Genomic DNA, 16513 nt, shown 5'->3' on the forward strand with positions numbered 1-16513 from the left:
GAGCTGGCTCGGAGCTCGTCTGCCTGGCTGTGTGCTTCCTGGATGGGGCCGCCTTTTACAGTTGCTGTTTGTATCTCTGCTTCTGTCTCCATGAACCCCAGTCAGCCTCAGCAGATGGCCGCTCACACTGAGCCTGGTTCTGATGGAGGTTTCTTCCTGTTAAAAGGGAGTTTTTCCTCTCCACTGTCGCTACAAGCATGCTTAGTGTGAGGGATTGCCTTTGAGTCAATGAGTCGATGCAATCAACTGGTTTCGTTTGATAGAAAACTTTTAATCAATTTCACTGTATGATCTGGTGAACTGTAAAGTGCCTTGAGATGATATGTGTTGTGAATTGGCGCTATATAAATAAACTGAATTGAAATCTGTAGTTTTGAGTTCATTTAGGTTTACTTACTGTACTCTAATCAAATGGACTTTTAATTAACACAAATAATTCCACATATAATACAGATGATGTACAGCAAACAGCAGATAAGTGTGTTTACACCTGAGCTTTCCTTTCTTACTGCAATCTTTTGGGACGTTTGAAGGTCAGTTTTGAGGAATGCTAATTTCTATAGCAACCAGTCAAAGTGGTAATGCGGGAGATGATCCGGTTGAGCTCGCTGACGGGTAATAAACGCTGAATGAATTTGACCTTTTATGCAGGACAAAGATCTGCAGCCTACCTCGTCCTGCGTGAGGAAGCTTTCTTTCTGCAGGGGTTTGAGGTAGATCTCAAACAAGCAGCCCAGGTCCTGTAAGTGGGGAGAATAAGCAGACGGTGGTCAGTCATCTGTGCATTATTGCTTAACATGCTCATCCTTTAAAATCCCTTCTATCATCAGGTTTCTGCCTTTATAACCTCCACCATCACCTCATTTCCCTCTCTTTCTCCCCTCTATCCCTGCCGCCCGCTCCTTTAATATGGCTGTAGCTTGTCTTAGTATCAGCGAGAATATTCTCATTAGGCTGATTTATGGGTCTCCTCCTCCTCCCACCTTCCCTTCAGCACCGCAGCCAGTAGTGCATGGATTCATATGGAAATCAAGCAACTCTGGGAAGGCAGTCTCCTCCCTCAATTACGAGTCCATGGTAGGATAAAGAGGGAAAGAGGCCAAATAAAGAAAACAAGGAAATTAGGAGGAAAGGTAATACATGTACAACAACTGTAGAGTAAATTTTTCATATTTAAGGAAGTATTTTATACTTTTCCAGACTCAAATGAAGGAAGGAACAAAGGGGTAGGAAAACAAAAGTAAGAGTATTAGGATGTAAGAAAAGGAGGAAGATTAAAGTCAGGAAGCAAGGGAGGATGTGGAAAGGAAAGCAGAGTGGGAAATACAGAGAGGAAAAATGAAGGGAACCATCAACAAAATAGCAGAAAAGACATGGTATAAGGAAGTCTTAAAATTTATTTAAATATTGAAAACTAATAGACTATATAGGAACTCTGAGTTTATGATTGCAACTTTTATTGGATGATGACGGAAATTCCTAAAAGCAGAAATTTGTAGCAGTGAACAGAATATTTCTCCGGTGGCTGCTGTCAAGAAATGTGTTCAATAAGAAATGTGACATCGGATCGCGTTACTGAACCATTCCAAGGTGTGAAGCGGAATTTGATCAAATATTAATCCCCCTCTCTTACTTTAACTTCTAATATTACAGCTGTCCAATCTTTGTAGACTCACTTTCACGTAAGACTTCTCCGTGTCCACCAGCTCCTGGATGACCTTGCGTAGCCTCTCAGTGGCACTCATGTGCTTGGGACACGGTCTGGTGGGACTTGAGCCTGATTGGCCTCCCTGTGTTTCCTTCACGTCATCCATCACTCCACCGGCTACTGAGCCTTCCTGGAAGGAATTATAGAGGGTGCACACCGTGTCCACGCTCTGTAGGGGGCGACACAGAAGACAAAGTATTTCTGGTCAATGGCTTTGGGATTATAACAGCCAGACAAATAAAATGAGAACAAAATCGACTGCATTACTCACTTATAACAACGGAAAACTATCAGACAATTATGTAAATAACTCAATGGACAATGATGCTTCTGGGTATTCTGAAAACATTATGCAGATTTCCACATGCACTCAATGATAATCAGCTTTGCAGACTTTATGAGTCTTTTAAAATACTACGTCTCATCAGACTGCATTGCAGCATCATGAGAGTTAAAGCAGCACCTTGTCACAAACCATTTTTAAATGACTCCCCATGCTGTCCTGTATTAGTTTGTCAAATGGTTTAACGTGGAGCCAATTAACAACAAAAATGAAGGTACAACACACTTTTATTGGCAAGTGGAGCGTGGAGGATTCCTCAGAGCCATAACATTTACAGAGATGTTCTCTACGGGCAGAAGATTTACTTTACTTTGCCTTTACGCTACCTGTACAGCCTCAGGAAAACGAACATACGCTTTAGGCACCATGCTGCAAAGTTCTGCCTGTGGCTCTTTGAGATTTAACAGTCTGTTCACAGCTGCAGCGGAAAACGAGCAATTAAAAACTGTGTCTGGTATTTCATTAGAAGCAACGAGGAACAAAATACAACTTTTTACATAGTTTAACAACTATAAAAATTCACAATCAGTCCACGGCTGGTGAGCTGGTCAGAACCAGGAAATAATCCTTTTTTGATAAGTTAAAACTCCAAACTTAGTGTTATCAATGGATGCTGTAGCTGAGTGAGGAAGGCCGAACCATTTTCAGTGTCTGTGAGGTGTAAAAATGTATAATTATGGAGCTAAAGAGAACAAGAAATTCAACACATAACAGGAAGGCTGAGCAGAATACCACACAGCTCTGTTATAACATTAAGCTTTGAGTTTGTTTTTCAAAGAACATGCTAATTTAATCAGAAAATTGGGATTGATGCAAGTCAAAATTTTAGAAATCTAGTTCGATGATGGCAATTCTGTCCTACTGCTGGTAAGTGACATGTTGTGTAATCTATGGCAGCTCCTGGTCTATTTTTAAGGGTAGTCTTAAAACTTTACTTTTTGATAAAGCTTATAGTTAGAGTGGCTCAGGTTATCCTGAGCTATCTCTATAGTTATGCTGCTATAGGCTTAGACTGCTGGAGGACATAGGGACCCCTTTTTAATAATTCTGCTTCATTCTGTCTCTCCCACTCTGCAGAATCTGTTAGTTGAATCGTTCTACCCTTATGCTCCCTCTGCTTTTTCTCATAGTAGCTTCGCCTCGTGTGTTCCTGTTTGGCTGTGACTCCATCCTGTAGAGAAATATCAGCTGTGCTGCTGCCATCAACACCTTTATATTATAGATGTTGGAGATCGGCCTGTTTTTCAGTGTAGTCCTGTTTCTCTGACTGCAGACCTGTGAAGTACTTTGTCTGCCTGGCTGTGTGTTTCCTGGACGGGGCCGCCTTTTACAGCTGCTTTTTGCACCTCTGATTCTGTCTCTTTGAAACCAAGTTGGCCTCGGCAGATGGCCGCTCACACTGAGCCTGGCTCTGCTGGAGGTTTCTTCCTGTTAAAAGGGAGTTTTTCCTCTCCACTGTCACTACAAACATGCTTAGTGTGAGGGATTGCATTTGAGGCAAAGCAAATCAACTGGTTTTCCTTAGAAAACCTTGAATCAATTTGACTGTATGATCTGGTAAACTGTAAAGTGCTCTGAGACGACATGTTGTGAATTGGCGCTATATAAATAAACTGAATTGAATTGTAGGCTAAGGCTTGTAAAAGCCATTAAGGGCAGTTTTCAATCTGCAGTACAGAAACAGAGCTATAGGACAGTCACTGTGCCAAGGAAAACATCTGCTCAGGAATCTCTGCCTTCCCCTGTGTACGTATGCGCCACTTTCAAAATATTGCTTCTGCAAGCAGCTGAATGCAGCTCACCCCAGCAAAGCATGTACAGCAGCAGACATGGATCAATAGGCCCTCCGTTCTGACACTGTGGGCTTCAAAGCGCATGCATGCACACGATGGGAGCAACGAGTTAAAGCCTGTCTGAGCCATTTAGCTCAGGCGCTGGTGTGAGCTGCCACCCCTTCTACAAACTCCCTGGGAGTCCAGAGACAATCAGGACTTCCATTAATAACTAACTTATAAGCTGGCTCATTATAGCGCGGCCACTCCAGAGATGTACCTCCCAGAATGTAAACACAGACTGCACGTCTCTGGGAACGACAAAGAAAACAGGAGATAGTTCTTAAGAGTATTAGCTGATAATTGCAAAGGGATTTAATGTCTCGTTGCTGCAATCGCCTCCAATTTGACTCGACAGGCAACCCTATGCTTTCATAAACAGCTATAGGAGCATTTAGGAACACGCTGACTGCTTGCCGAGGTGATCGGTGGCGTTTTCCTCAATGCGACTGTGTGTGTGTCATCTTCCTCTCAGCTTGTAAACACTGCTGCTGACAGACTTTCCCTTTGAAGATCATAAAGCTGCTTCAGCTGCCGATGACGCTGCTGCACTCAGCGGCAGTCAGCCCTCGTTTAGGGATACATGCTGTGGGAAAACTCTCACCAGGCAGATGGACATGGATGGGGAAAACCGGCTGAAGGAGGCAGAGGGGTTAAAGGATATCAAACAGCCCCAGCTCATGCATCAAAACTAGTCTTTCAGGGAGTGATAACACTCTTATGTGATGCTGATTTCTGCTCCAGACACCCAAAGGGAGGGGTTGTCGGGTTTCCTTTAAACAAGTATGTGCCTGATAGCATAAAACGCCATGCTTAATTAATTCTCATCACATTCTCTGCCCAATATGAGCACCTCAAGCAAACATAACACGATGTGAGCATGAAGGGGCTGTAGCAAGAGAACAAAGACCGAACACATCTGAATTTTGTTCACAGAAAACCAATTTACCTCAATTTAATCCACAAAAAACATATATATTTTATATATATGTGCTTGAGTCTGAGGAGTCGAGGTGGGCAGAGAGTAACAGACAGGAAAAGAGGGCTGGTTGGGCTCCACACATGACTCAGGAACTGCAACTGCCTCACAACAATCCAACCAACAGAGCCTGACAGCCAGCCCAAATAACCAATTAAAAGCTAAGCATGTGAGCCTGAGGAGATGGAGGGGAAGACTGGGAGAGCTGGGAAGTACAAGTGGATCTGACAGCACTGCTGTGAATTCCTATTCGGGGGGCTTTCTTGCTGACAGGTGTCGGCACTGCGCTACGTTTCTTCCCCCGCTTGTGCCCTCAAGTCGATTGAGAGCATACGTCTCCGCCGATCTTTATAGATTAGGAAACAAAGCCCAATCGGTGAAGGTTTCATTGAGTTTCCTGATTGCATTCTGGCATACATCTAGGGGGATTTCTTTTTAATGTGGAATTTGCTCCACGCAGATGTAAACAGACGCAGGCAAATTTGTCAACACCCTAGTAAAGATCAGTAAAAGATTATAGAATAAACTTGTTTTTATTGCAACCGCATAAAAGGCACATAACAAATCAAAAGCAGCCCTTTATGTATATATTATTTTACTTATCGTATATATTTTAAACTGATCAGTGTTTCTAAGAACATTTAATTAGTCATTAAAATCCTCCTGCTTCCCTGGGTTATAAATATTGTATGACAGAGGCAGACTAGTTATAAAGCTGAAACCCATATTTATCTTCCTACCACATGTAGTGAGCAGGAAAAGGATGTTAAAAAATACCATAAAGAGTGATGTGTTGGGTTTCTAGTGTAACAACAGCAACTATTAGAGATTCGAAACCGTTGCTTTTGGAAGACATTGCATAAAAAGCAGAATATGTTCTACCAGGAAAAACATCATGGCACAAATCCCTTAGAAAACCTACAGAGGAGAACATTAGAAAGCAACTGGGTCTGGAGGATGATCAGTAAAATGGCAAATGGTCAGATTCCTATTGCCGCATGGTGTTATAAATTAAAATCCATTCCTATTCTCTTTGTAAAAACGGGGCTTTACATATTATTAACAATAGTTGTACCAACAACTGTGCTACCAAGGATTTGATTAATAATTAAACACTCAATAAATTTGTTCAAGTATAAGACTGGTTTCTTTTTTCCAGTGATCAATAATGATACAGAAGGAAAAAGGGTTGTTTTCAGATATATATTGCATTTCTTTACCAGGATTACCAATAGAGTAGCTGTCAATAAAACAGAGCTTCGAGTTTAAGCTTCCAAATCTGCTCATACTCTTTAAAAATATATAAATAAAAGATGGCTTCACTTTAAAAGACAAGCAATGTCTTTTATATAATCTTCCAGAAAAATCCAACATGAGACCATAAAGTGTGGCTACCTGTCCCAGCCTCCTGGTCACCATGAACAGCATTCTGTAAAGCAGCCTCAATGCTGCTGCAGCGTGCCGCCGGGTCCTACGAGCAAGAGAACAGCCTTTCCTGTGCAGTTTTCCTCCCCTAAATGTTGGCATGACTGATTCGCTCTATTAAACAAACGGTATATATTGACCACAGTGGAGCAGGTATTCCTTAAACTCCTGCAAATGATTCAATAATTCCCTCTGATTCTTATGTTTTCTTCCGCTCTCATCAACCTTGGTAGTGTTTGTCTCGTTTGCAGCTCGTCTCCCGGTCAGGCCTTCAGAAGCCTTAGTCCACCTCAGCTTTAGTAAGGACTGATTCTGCACCTTTGCCTTTCTGGCTGCGTGGGCAGAGAAAAGCATTTGCCGCAGGCTTGTTTTGCATGTCCATCAGAAGAGTCAAGCCTGACCTCTTAGGGGAATTATTCCACTTGCAGCTATCGCAATCCATCCTCTGCATCCTCACTGCCCTCCATGTCCCCACACCTTGGCTCCATCTCTGACCTTCCTCCTAGGCTCCAGCTCCCCACTGTGGTTTCCAGAGCTTAATAGTGAGGTCAGAGGCTGGAGCGGCATCCTGCCTCTCAATAGCAGCAATACAATGCAGAGTGTTCTGGCTAGCTACCTCCACACACAGAGGAATGGCTGACTCAAAAATAGGAGGCTCTGAGCCAGTGGGGATAACAGGGCAGGAATGTTAACCATGGCATCGCAAAAAGAACAGAACATCTATTGCACAGTTTCAGGAATGAACAGATGAAAACGTTTTCGATGAAAAGAAAGTCAATGTTATGAAGACTGTTCTCATGGGATCCGGTTAGTGCAAAGATCAGTGTAAAGTTATGCATCATTACTGCTTTTTCTCATAGTAGTTTCACCTCGTCTGTTCCTGTTCGACTGTGACTCCATCCTGGAGAGAAATATCAGCTGTGCTGCTGCCATCAGCACCTTTTTTTTATAGATGTTGGAGATCGGCCTGTTTTTCAGTGTAGTCCTGTTTCTCTGACTGTGACTAACTGGATGTGCTCTCTTCATCCTCTGACATGGGAGCTGGCTCTGAGCTCGTCTGCCTGGCTGTGTGTTTGCTGGACGGGGCCGCCTTTTACAGTTGCTGTTTGTATCTCTGCTTCTGTCTCCTTGTACCCCAGTCGGCCTCAGCAGATGGCCGCTCACACTGAGCCTGGTTCTGCTGGAGGTTTCTCTCCACTGTCGCTACAAGCATGCTTGGTGTGAGGGATTGCCTTTGAGTCAATGAGTCGATGCAATCAACTGGTTTTCCTTAAATAGAAAACCTTTAATCAATTTCACTGTATGATCTGGTGAACTGTAAAGTGCCTTGATATTATATGTGTTGTGAATAAACGGAATTGAATTGAATTGAATATTGGCAACACAAGTTTTAGAGCACATCTCTCTTTAGTGTTTTTTATTTTAAATTCTCCAACCAAATGTGAAAGTTGAAGTCAGATTTTGTTTTTAAAGTGTTTTAGGCATAAACACCAAGAGAGACACAAAGATATAAAAAGGTGTGTAGGAGTGGGGGAAGAGTGCAGAGAGAAACACTAAACACCATCTCTATCACCCCTTTAGCGCTCTGAGTCAATATGTGCAGAGATGCTGCTCTGCAATGAAACGCCGAAACGCAAAATCAAAGGAAAAGCCTTAACACGTCACCCGCAGAGGAGCTCTGCCTTTGCTGGAATAAACAAACGTGTGAGGAGGCAGGCAGAGGATGAAAAGATAGGATGAAATGGAGGCCTGCCCCCAGTGGGTGGCTTTACCCATCCCTCGCAGAAAACAGCCTCGTCCTGACACAGTCAGGCAGCCACCCAGCGGCCGGTGATTCATGTGCCATCTTAGCCGGCAGTAGAGCCACGATGCCACCTTCTTTTCAAAGCGTCCCAATAAAAGAAAACACCGACTCGTAAATCAAACGGAGCGGAGGAGAGAGGAGGATGATGGGGAGGGCTGGCCCTGTTGCGCTCCACTCGAGCCCATTTACGCCTTTTATTATTCATCCTTAACAAATATTATTCAGCCAAGTCTCCGAGGACTTAGGGAGAGAAGTGTGTTTAAATAATGAAGCCAGCTTCAGACTAAAGCACCTATTCTATTTTGTCCCCCAGGCTTTTCAGATCCACTCCACTGCCTGACTGCTGGTACAAAAGCAAAGGGACACCAGTTATGCTCTGTTCCTATTACAAACAGTAGAAAAATAAATTAACACGTTTTTAATGACAAGTTTGTGGAATTTTAAATGAAATTTGACCAATTACCACCATGCATCTGCATAAATATGGCGTTTAGTTAAAGATGGTTCACAGAAAAAACAAACACTACAGTATATCAGTCTTCTGACAGTAAAGCAACTGCAGCATTTTAAAGGTTCTTCTACCAAATGAAAAAATACAAATGTGAAGCCAACAGCAAGGCTCTGCTACCTGTGGCTCTTTAGGCCCTAAAGACAAATATAAAAATTAAAGTATTAACAATAGATTTTTGTTGTAATTTTTTTTCAATCAAGTAACTGCATAACTTTTCCTCTTCAGGATAACGGTATTAATAAATGAACCTTACTTTTCTCTAGGTTTCATGATGCTTTTTATGTCTTTAGGTAAAAGACGTTAAATCTTTTTCCCCTTCATTTAGCATTATGATCAAATGTGTTTAAATCTCTGCCAACATTTTATGCTTCCTTCAATCTAATACCATAAAATAGAAATAAAATCCTAAAAGCTGATTATAGAAGTTAATCACATTGTACCGTTTTCTAAACAACAATTGAAAAATGTTGCCATCTCGATTTTTTTACAGATTCCTATGAAAAACACCAAGTAGATAAAAACACAAAGTAAAAAAAAAAGTGTTAGAATCTTAAATATATATTCTTAGCAGTTATTTTATCAAAGTAAAAAAAATATTTTTGGCTTATATGGAATTTGCAATTCTAGAATCTATAAAAACGTTACTTAGCAGAATTGAGGAAAAAGATGTCTCCCTTTACTGTTAGTTACTGACCCCTACAGGTTTCTGTATCTGAGCTGAGATCATTGCACTGTGAATGAATCTGTAGTGTTAAATGCAATGAAATGTAGTTTATTTACCATTACAAGCAAGCCTCACATTGACTACAACAGTGAAAAGTCTTCCAAAGTAGCTTTAATTGCCTGATGTTAGCAGCCTTTAGAGGGAAAAAACAAAAATTACTTCAAACATTTTTTTGTGAAATTCCTTTTTCCAAAAGTAACAATAGTCTGACTTTCATAGAACATGATCTGTTAACTGTTGCAGACAGAAACAGTTAAATATAGTAGTTAATCTTTAATTTAGGAATTAGAATGAACTGTTTTCATTCATTTTAAGAGTAATGGCTCCCTCTTTGAAAACACATTTCGACTTGATAGGAAATTAGTTTTTGGTTAATACCAAACGCTGCGCTGTATGGAAGATTTGTCTTTTTAAAACGTTATTCTCTTTGCTTTTTTTGTATGAAAGAGCACAAACCAGTGAGCATCTCCTCCCAGCAATGCTGTGTCCATCTGCATCAAACGCCTGTGTTAGTTTACCACATTCATACCCGTCTTGCATTGCATTTAAATCCAGGGAAAAAGTAACAATAGTCTGACTTTCATAGAACATGATCTGTTAACTGTTGCAGACAGAAACAGTTAAATATAGTAGTTAATCTTTAATTTAGGAATTAGAATGAACTGTTTTCATTCATTTTAAGAGTAATGGCTCCCTCTTTGAAAACACATTTCGACTTGATAGGAAATTAGTTTTTGGTTAATACCAAACGCTGCGCTGTATGGAAGATTTGTCTTTTTAAAACGTTATTCTCTTTGCTTTTTTTGTATGAAAGAGCACAAACCAGTGAGCATCTCCTCCCAGCAATGCTGTGTCCATCTGCATCAAACGCCTGTGTTAGTTTACCACATTCATACCCGTCTTGCATTGCATTTAAATCCAGGGAAAATCTTACACACTTTGCACCCCCCTGCCTTAAGGAAAAAATGATGCTCTGGATTATCCTAATTTAAAACCCTGCCCTGTACCTGCGAGGGATAGACCGCGACCTGATTCGTCATCACAAAGCATACCTACAGCCGCTCATTTTCACTAAGTGCTTCCACTCATAAACTGCTATAGTTTTGTAGCTTCAGAAGAATACTTTAGCATCAGAGGCACTAAGACCCATGGGACGCTCCCATGCCAGTCCGCACTGCGCTTCCAGATGACCAGTGATACACAAACCGAAAGTCAAAAGGCCTTTTCTTTCTTCATCCCAACATTCATTCAATACATCGATCAAAACAGGTTTCTTTAGAAACAACTGTTTGATTTTACATTAAATTGAACCAAAACAGCATGAGAATAACATTCATTACTTAAAGTGCACAACATAAATATTTCAGGAGCATTGGGCTCAAAAAATACCTCAGAAATCAACTTATTCCACAGTCTCTAATTTATGAACTATAATGTTTACTTGCTAATATTCATGCCTTTGCTTTGCAGAAAAGGGATAATGTACACATTTCTCTGCCTATGGTGTCTTCAATTCAGTGCAGGATGCCTTTTTGCATGCTTAAAGATATCATGTTAAACTTAAATGAGTATGCACATTAAAATAGAGTTAATAAACAAGAAAATGTAAATGTTTCATTCATCGGGTAACTATTTTTCAGCTACCAGCCGCTGTTTGTTTATCTACACCTGTGAAATAATCCGGTTTAATTTTCTACCCGTAGCAGAACGTTCCTGTCGTACGTGACCTGATGCAGCACTCTAATCTGCAAACAAGCCTCAGCTGATGAAACAATAAAAACTGGAAATCATAAACATGAATGTATGAATGTATCCTTAGAGCTTTAGCAAGATTTATCATCTGACTGTTTCTGAGTGGATTTGGCTCGTTTATGGTTTGGAACTGGAGAGAATACGACGCAGGACCGAAACGCTTCTGTCCCCGATTATGTATTCCAGTTGTTGTGTATCTTAATTTCTGCAAATCAACCAACAATTTCAAAACCTTGCAGTGTTAAGAAACTTTTAAAGGAACATCAAGATGATGTAATTGAAAGTCATCTAAAATTCGAAGGAACTTGATTGTTTCCTAACATCTTGTGGGCTTAGTCTGCTTAATTTGCACACAGCCCTCTTAGAAAAACCCTTTACTGCTTAAAAAAAAGGGGATATATTTGAGTTATGGGGTCTAAAAACAAGAATATTGCTACTACTACTATCTTGATGCTATTGTCTCCATTGGAGGAAAAGCATCTGATAAAACTGTCTGCATATTTTAGCTCATTTCAATAACACTGGGATCAATTTGCAGGTAATTGTGTAACAATACTTTACTATCTTTGCATCTTTAGTCCAAAATTACCACATGTTTGGAGCCTCTTTGGCAACAAAGGCAGGCAGAGATGTCTTCCACCACACAGGCCAGCTTGTCCTTAACAAGGCGCCCCAAGCGGAGCAGCGCCGATCCCAGATTCAGGTCCTCCACCTCAGCTTCTGAGCCGGACGGCCAAAAGCAGCACATGGCTAACAGGGAGCACAGGGCCTGAGCGTGTGACTGGTCCTGCGCAAAGATCTCAATGAAGGTGGTGAGATGAAGGGACGGCTGAGGATCTTCATCGTTCCTCCCTGGTCCTGCAGTCGGCATAGCTACCGCAGTGGCCTGCTCCGAAGCAACCATTCCTCGGATGTTGGTATCATAGTCGGTCAGGATCTGTGCAGGTTTCTTCAGTAAGTTTTTATCTTTACAGCTGGGTACGCTGACGAGAGGAGGCTCGCATTAACTGGGCTGCCAGCAGTAAGCTCAGATTATTAGCCTGCTCATGACCAGATGGCGACTGATGGGCTTAATCATAATGCACACCCACATCTTCAAATGATTCCCTCGTCCTGCTCCACAGGCGCAGCAGGGCAAAGGAAAACCTCCAGTTTAAAATTACATTTCAAGAAGGCACACGCTTATATCTGCAGGCGCAACTTTTGAAGTCCGGGTTTCAATTTACACATTTTTAAACGGTGTTATAACAGTTCTTACTCCTGTCGTCCAAGGAGAGGAATAAAAAGGAACGCAGAGCGGTGGGGGGGCGTGAGACTGCAATACAGCAGGAAGCAGAGATGCTGCAACCGTCTGAGTGTGTGTTCCCCTATTCTGTACAAAGCCTAATGACATCAGTGCCTAATTTAGATGAATCAAGGCGAATCTCCACACGGAGCACGGCCCTGCTTATGGTTCCCTTTATAAGTCCATTTAAATGCTCTTACTGAAATGCCTGGTCTGGACAAATGCAAAGAAGCTTAATATGTCTGTTCACTGTTTAACCTTTGGCTTAAAACAAGATAGGAATGTCTGAAATAACAATGTCAGGCTGGTAGAACAACAATCAGAGACCGTTTATAGTATTATGCAAGTCGTTATTAAAACGACATCACAAAGGCGTTCAAGTAAACGAAGAAGATAATCTGTTGTTATTGCATGTGTAGAGAGAGAGTTCCTTGGTGCGTGTCCCCCCCCCCCGCCCTGACATTTCAACACATCTGAGAAGCCAGAGCTGTTTTAGAAGAAGTAAAGCCAGCTCAAATTATGACTTATGTTTTATGAAAACAGAAAAATATCTCATATTTGAAACAGTCCCAAGGATGCATCTCCTTAATGAGTTTCTGTGCTGCAGCAACAAGTCACGCAGTCTGGCATCTTCAATGGCGGAGCTCTGCAAGTTATTACATCCTACTTCAATGATGTGGCATGATTTTAGAAAATTATACATATATGCACTGATACTGATATACTGACATCTGGTAAAGAAGGGTTAAGGCTTCATTGTAAAGACCACAATAAAGCCTATTTCCCACTGAATATATCAGGTTAACAAGCATTTTCCAAACATGCGTTGAACTTCTACTAATTGGCATTTGGCTCCCTTCACACTGGTCTAACCCCTAGCTGGCAGGTGCATCGAGTCTGTCCCCCCACAGCTGCATGTCTGCTGACGCCATCACATGGTTAGCGTTGATGATATCACCAGTGTGACAGAAATCAGGAAAGTAAACAATGGAGAGCAACATGTAAGGAAGCCAGGGTGTAGTAAGTCTACTTTATCGTTCTTTAATCTGCCTTATTCTCTCCCACCAGAGCTGCTCCATGTTTTTTGAGTGTAAACTTAGTTGTTTCGGCTTGTCAGATTAGAAGCGACTGGTGTGTTGTGTTGTTGTCTGTATGTTGCGTTCAATGATATCGCGTAAATTAGCGTGTTGAACCAGGTCTGGTGTTCTAACAGCATGCCAAAAAGAGCCGAGGCGATTTTAACGCAGGCCGCTTGCCGAGTCGTTTGACCTGGGTCCAATCTCATCAGTGAGCTGTTACCGCTGCCACTAAAAGCCGATTCTTCCCGGGTTTATCGGTCTGTGGGGAAGGTGTATATGAAAAAGCTTTCCGTACTCTGAGAGCTGAACTGGGGGTTCATTTCCAACTTTCTATTTCTTTGCAGATTTGTTGCTCAGAACTTGCTAAAACATCATAAAACCTCCACCTTATTACAGATGATTATTTTATATTTTCAAATCCATGTACCAAAAATCACCAACAATAAATTCATTTTAAATACACCTCAGTAATAATGGTTGTTATTTGAACAGCTACAAAAAAAAATAAAAGATTTGCTTTTTGGTTTATCTCAGTAAAAGCAGATTCTGTTCTGGATTTGTGTTCTCCGTTTTCCGTAGATATTATCATAGCATAAATAGATTTATCCAGCTCTGCCCAGGCCATAGCTGTTGCTGCACATTTCTGGTCAGGTGAATATGAGATTTAAAGGCGATGATTTTGTCCATTTCAGAACATTTGAGCCCAAAAAATACAGAGCAAACTAAAGGAACATCACCTTCACTCTTAGCAGCTGTTCAGCAGCTGGTTGCAGGCTAGGTACCTGTGCTGATAGCCTCACTGGTGAACCATATAGATAATCTTATTGGAAGCAGAAGTAATTGTTCCTTTTTTTATAAATAAATCATACTGAAACTAAAACTGACTCAAAAAGCATAGATTTACTGAAAGCGATCATACCACCCATTTCTTATTTCATCTACCAACAGTCAGAAATGTTTAAATTTACAAGAATTGAGCAACAAACGGGAATAAAAACATTGGCTTTAATGCATTTTTCCGCCCTCTATCCATAACAAACCAGTTTAGCTTTGAGGTGCCTCGTGGGAGTTATCCGAGACCATTTCAGCTGACATCAGCAATCGATTGGTTCAGCTCATAACAGAACCACATCTCTGTGTTAAACTGAGGTGCTACGGTTCTCCCATCCAAATGCTTCATTATGTAACTCCAACACGTGAATTACAACGATGGCAAACGACTCCTTCAACCAGAACAGACGTGTAGGGATCTCTCCTGTGTGAGAGCAAACTGCAATGCAACCGAGCAATTAATCAAAGGTGGCCGCTCTCTAATGAGGCCGCTGATTACAAGGTGCGACGAGACACTTGAAATGTGTCCTTCTCGTCCATCTATTTCAGTCGACTTTTATACCGAGCTGGCAGGCATGAACCCATTTGATGATGCGGGGCCGATTTTCTACCCGGTGACTCAATTTCGCTATCTCCGCCATGGAGAATGAGCAGACGGCTGCGCTGTGATAAAAATCCAGCTCTGCATGAAGGCAAAAAAATTTGATTTACTAGCGGCAATCTCTTACCCTGTATTTTATCTCCCACTCCTTTTTAAATTCTCATCACAGTGCCTGACATAGCGGATGAAAAAAGTGGCATTTGTCTCCTTTTGCATCTTAGTGACACACATCGGTGGGCCTCCTTCCTGCACACACACCTTTATTCAATTCATTCCCCAGTAAAAAACACAAGCGGCAGGGAGCTGAGCAGCAGAAGTGGTGCAGTGCAGATCCCAGCGCAGTGGGACTGACTCATGTCGCTGGGCAAACAAAAAGAAAGAACGAAGAGAAGAGGAGGCTGCTTCTCTCCAGCCTTCCTCCTGACTGACCTCAGGTTCAAACACTGAGCTAAATTTCTCAGTGAACCCAATTAGCCGAGCGACTATTAGGTTCATCTCACCAAACGTTTGGCCGCCAAATTTCCATTCAAGAATCCCTGCAGAAAATGAGCATCCCTTCTCGTTAACAAAAGATTACACGACGGGGAAATTAGCTGAACGTGTTCTCACAACTGTAACAACTATTAAGGTCGGCTGTGTTTGGAAGGATGAGCAGAGAGAAGGCGAACAGCATCAACATATGCAGCAATGCTTTCAGGCACCGAGCCATGCCTACATCATTAACACCTGCCTTTTTTTTTCCCAGTGACCACACAAACTCATTAGTGCTCCCAATAAATGCCGCAGCACAGATTTTAGCACATTACATTTTCATGCTGTAGAGGGAAAAAAAAAAAAAAAAAACACTCCCAAGGGCAAAGGCTCTCACTTAACGACATCAATAAAAGCTGTTTACAAATCAAAAAGCCTGATTGGACAGAAATAGCCATTCAAATCAAACCAGTTCTATGGCCTGTTAATAAAAGAGAACATCCCCATATTAAAGTTTGTTAACCTAAAGTTTACAGGACCGAAGCAATAAATTAGTGTATAATTTGTGCCCAAAAAAGGGTGAGAAATTAATTGCAACATAGAATAAAAACAGTCAACTCCTTAGAGGCCTTTCCCTCACATGTGTTCATCTTCATGTGCATACGTCTGCCTGAGGCAGTGGGAGTCCAACACAGCCTCCTACCCTGTCTGTGTGACAGTAATAAGCTGTGTTTATACCGGTGGCTATGACGGAGGATCCTAATTATGGTAATGCTACGGATTGGTGCCAGTCTGCTTTGGATGGGCCTCCCAGCTGCCACACAAGGGGGCGCAGCCTCACAGCGTCATGCAGAAGACTCCTGATTTCTCTTTATCCGACAAACAAACACAAACCTGGAAGGGGAGAGAAGGATAAGCGTGCACGCTCCAGCCCATCCTACCTTGCTGTGTTGAACTAGGCTGTGGGCGCAGTGGGAGTGATCGTTCTCCAGGCCGCCGCGCAGGGATTCTCCATTGTCGGCTGCTGCACACACATCTAGAGAGAAAGAGAGACGGAGGATGTCAAACAGAAGGTGTATGCTCACGTGTGGATGCTTATATACCACCGTCCTAATGCAGCTGTGTTTTTTTCTGCTGCAGCTCATGCAAGTAACCTCATAACAGACCT

General features: G+C 41.9%; 1 protein-coding gene across 5 annotated transcripts in view; it reads right to left on the reverse strand.

Moving 5' to 3' along the window:
- The window catches only part of tiam2a (TIAM Rac1 associated GEF 2a), a 149816-nt gene that overhangs the window by 14581 nt on the left and 118722 nt on the right, over positions 1-16513 (reverse strand). For all 5 annotated transcript variants that reach the window (XM_038271560.1, XM_038271558.1, XM_038271563.1 and 2 more), the window contains exons 15-17: positions 16287-16381; positions 1677-1877; positions 672-740 (exon numbers count right to left, since the gene is read on the reverse strand). In XM_038271560.1, coding sequence (XP_038127488.1) covers positions 672-740; positions 1677-1877; positions 16287-16381 — 365 coding nt within the window. The remainder of the gene's footprint in view (positions 1-671; positions 741-1676; positions 1878-16286; positions 16382-16513) is intronic.

Source organism: Cyprinodon tularosa, unplaced genomic scaffold (genome assembly GCF_016077235.1).
Source record: "Cyprinodon tularosa strain WSP-4 unplaced genomic scaffold, ASM1607723v1 ctg80, whole genome shotgun sequence".
In the NCBI taxonomy this organism is placed as follows: domain Eukaryota; kingdom Metazoa; phylum Chordata; class Actinopteri; order Cyprinodontiformes; family Cyprinodontidae; genus Cyprinodon; species Cyprinodon tularosa.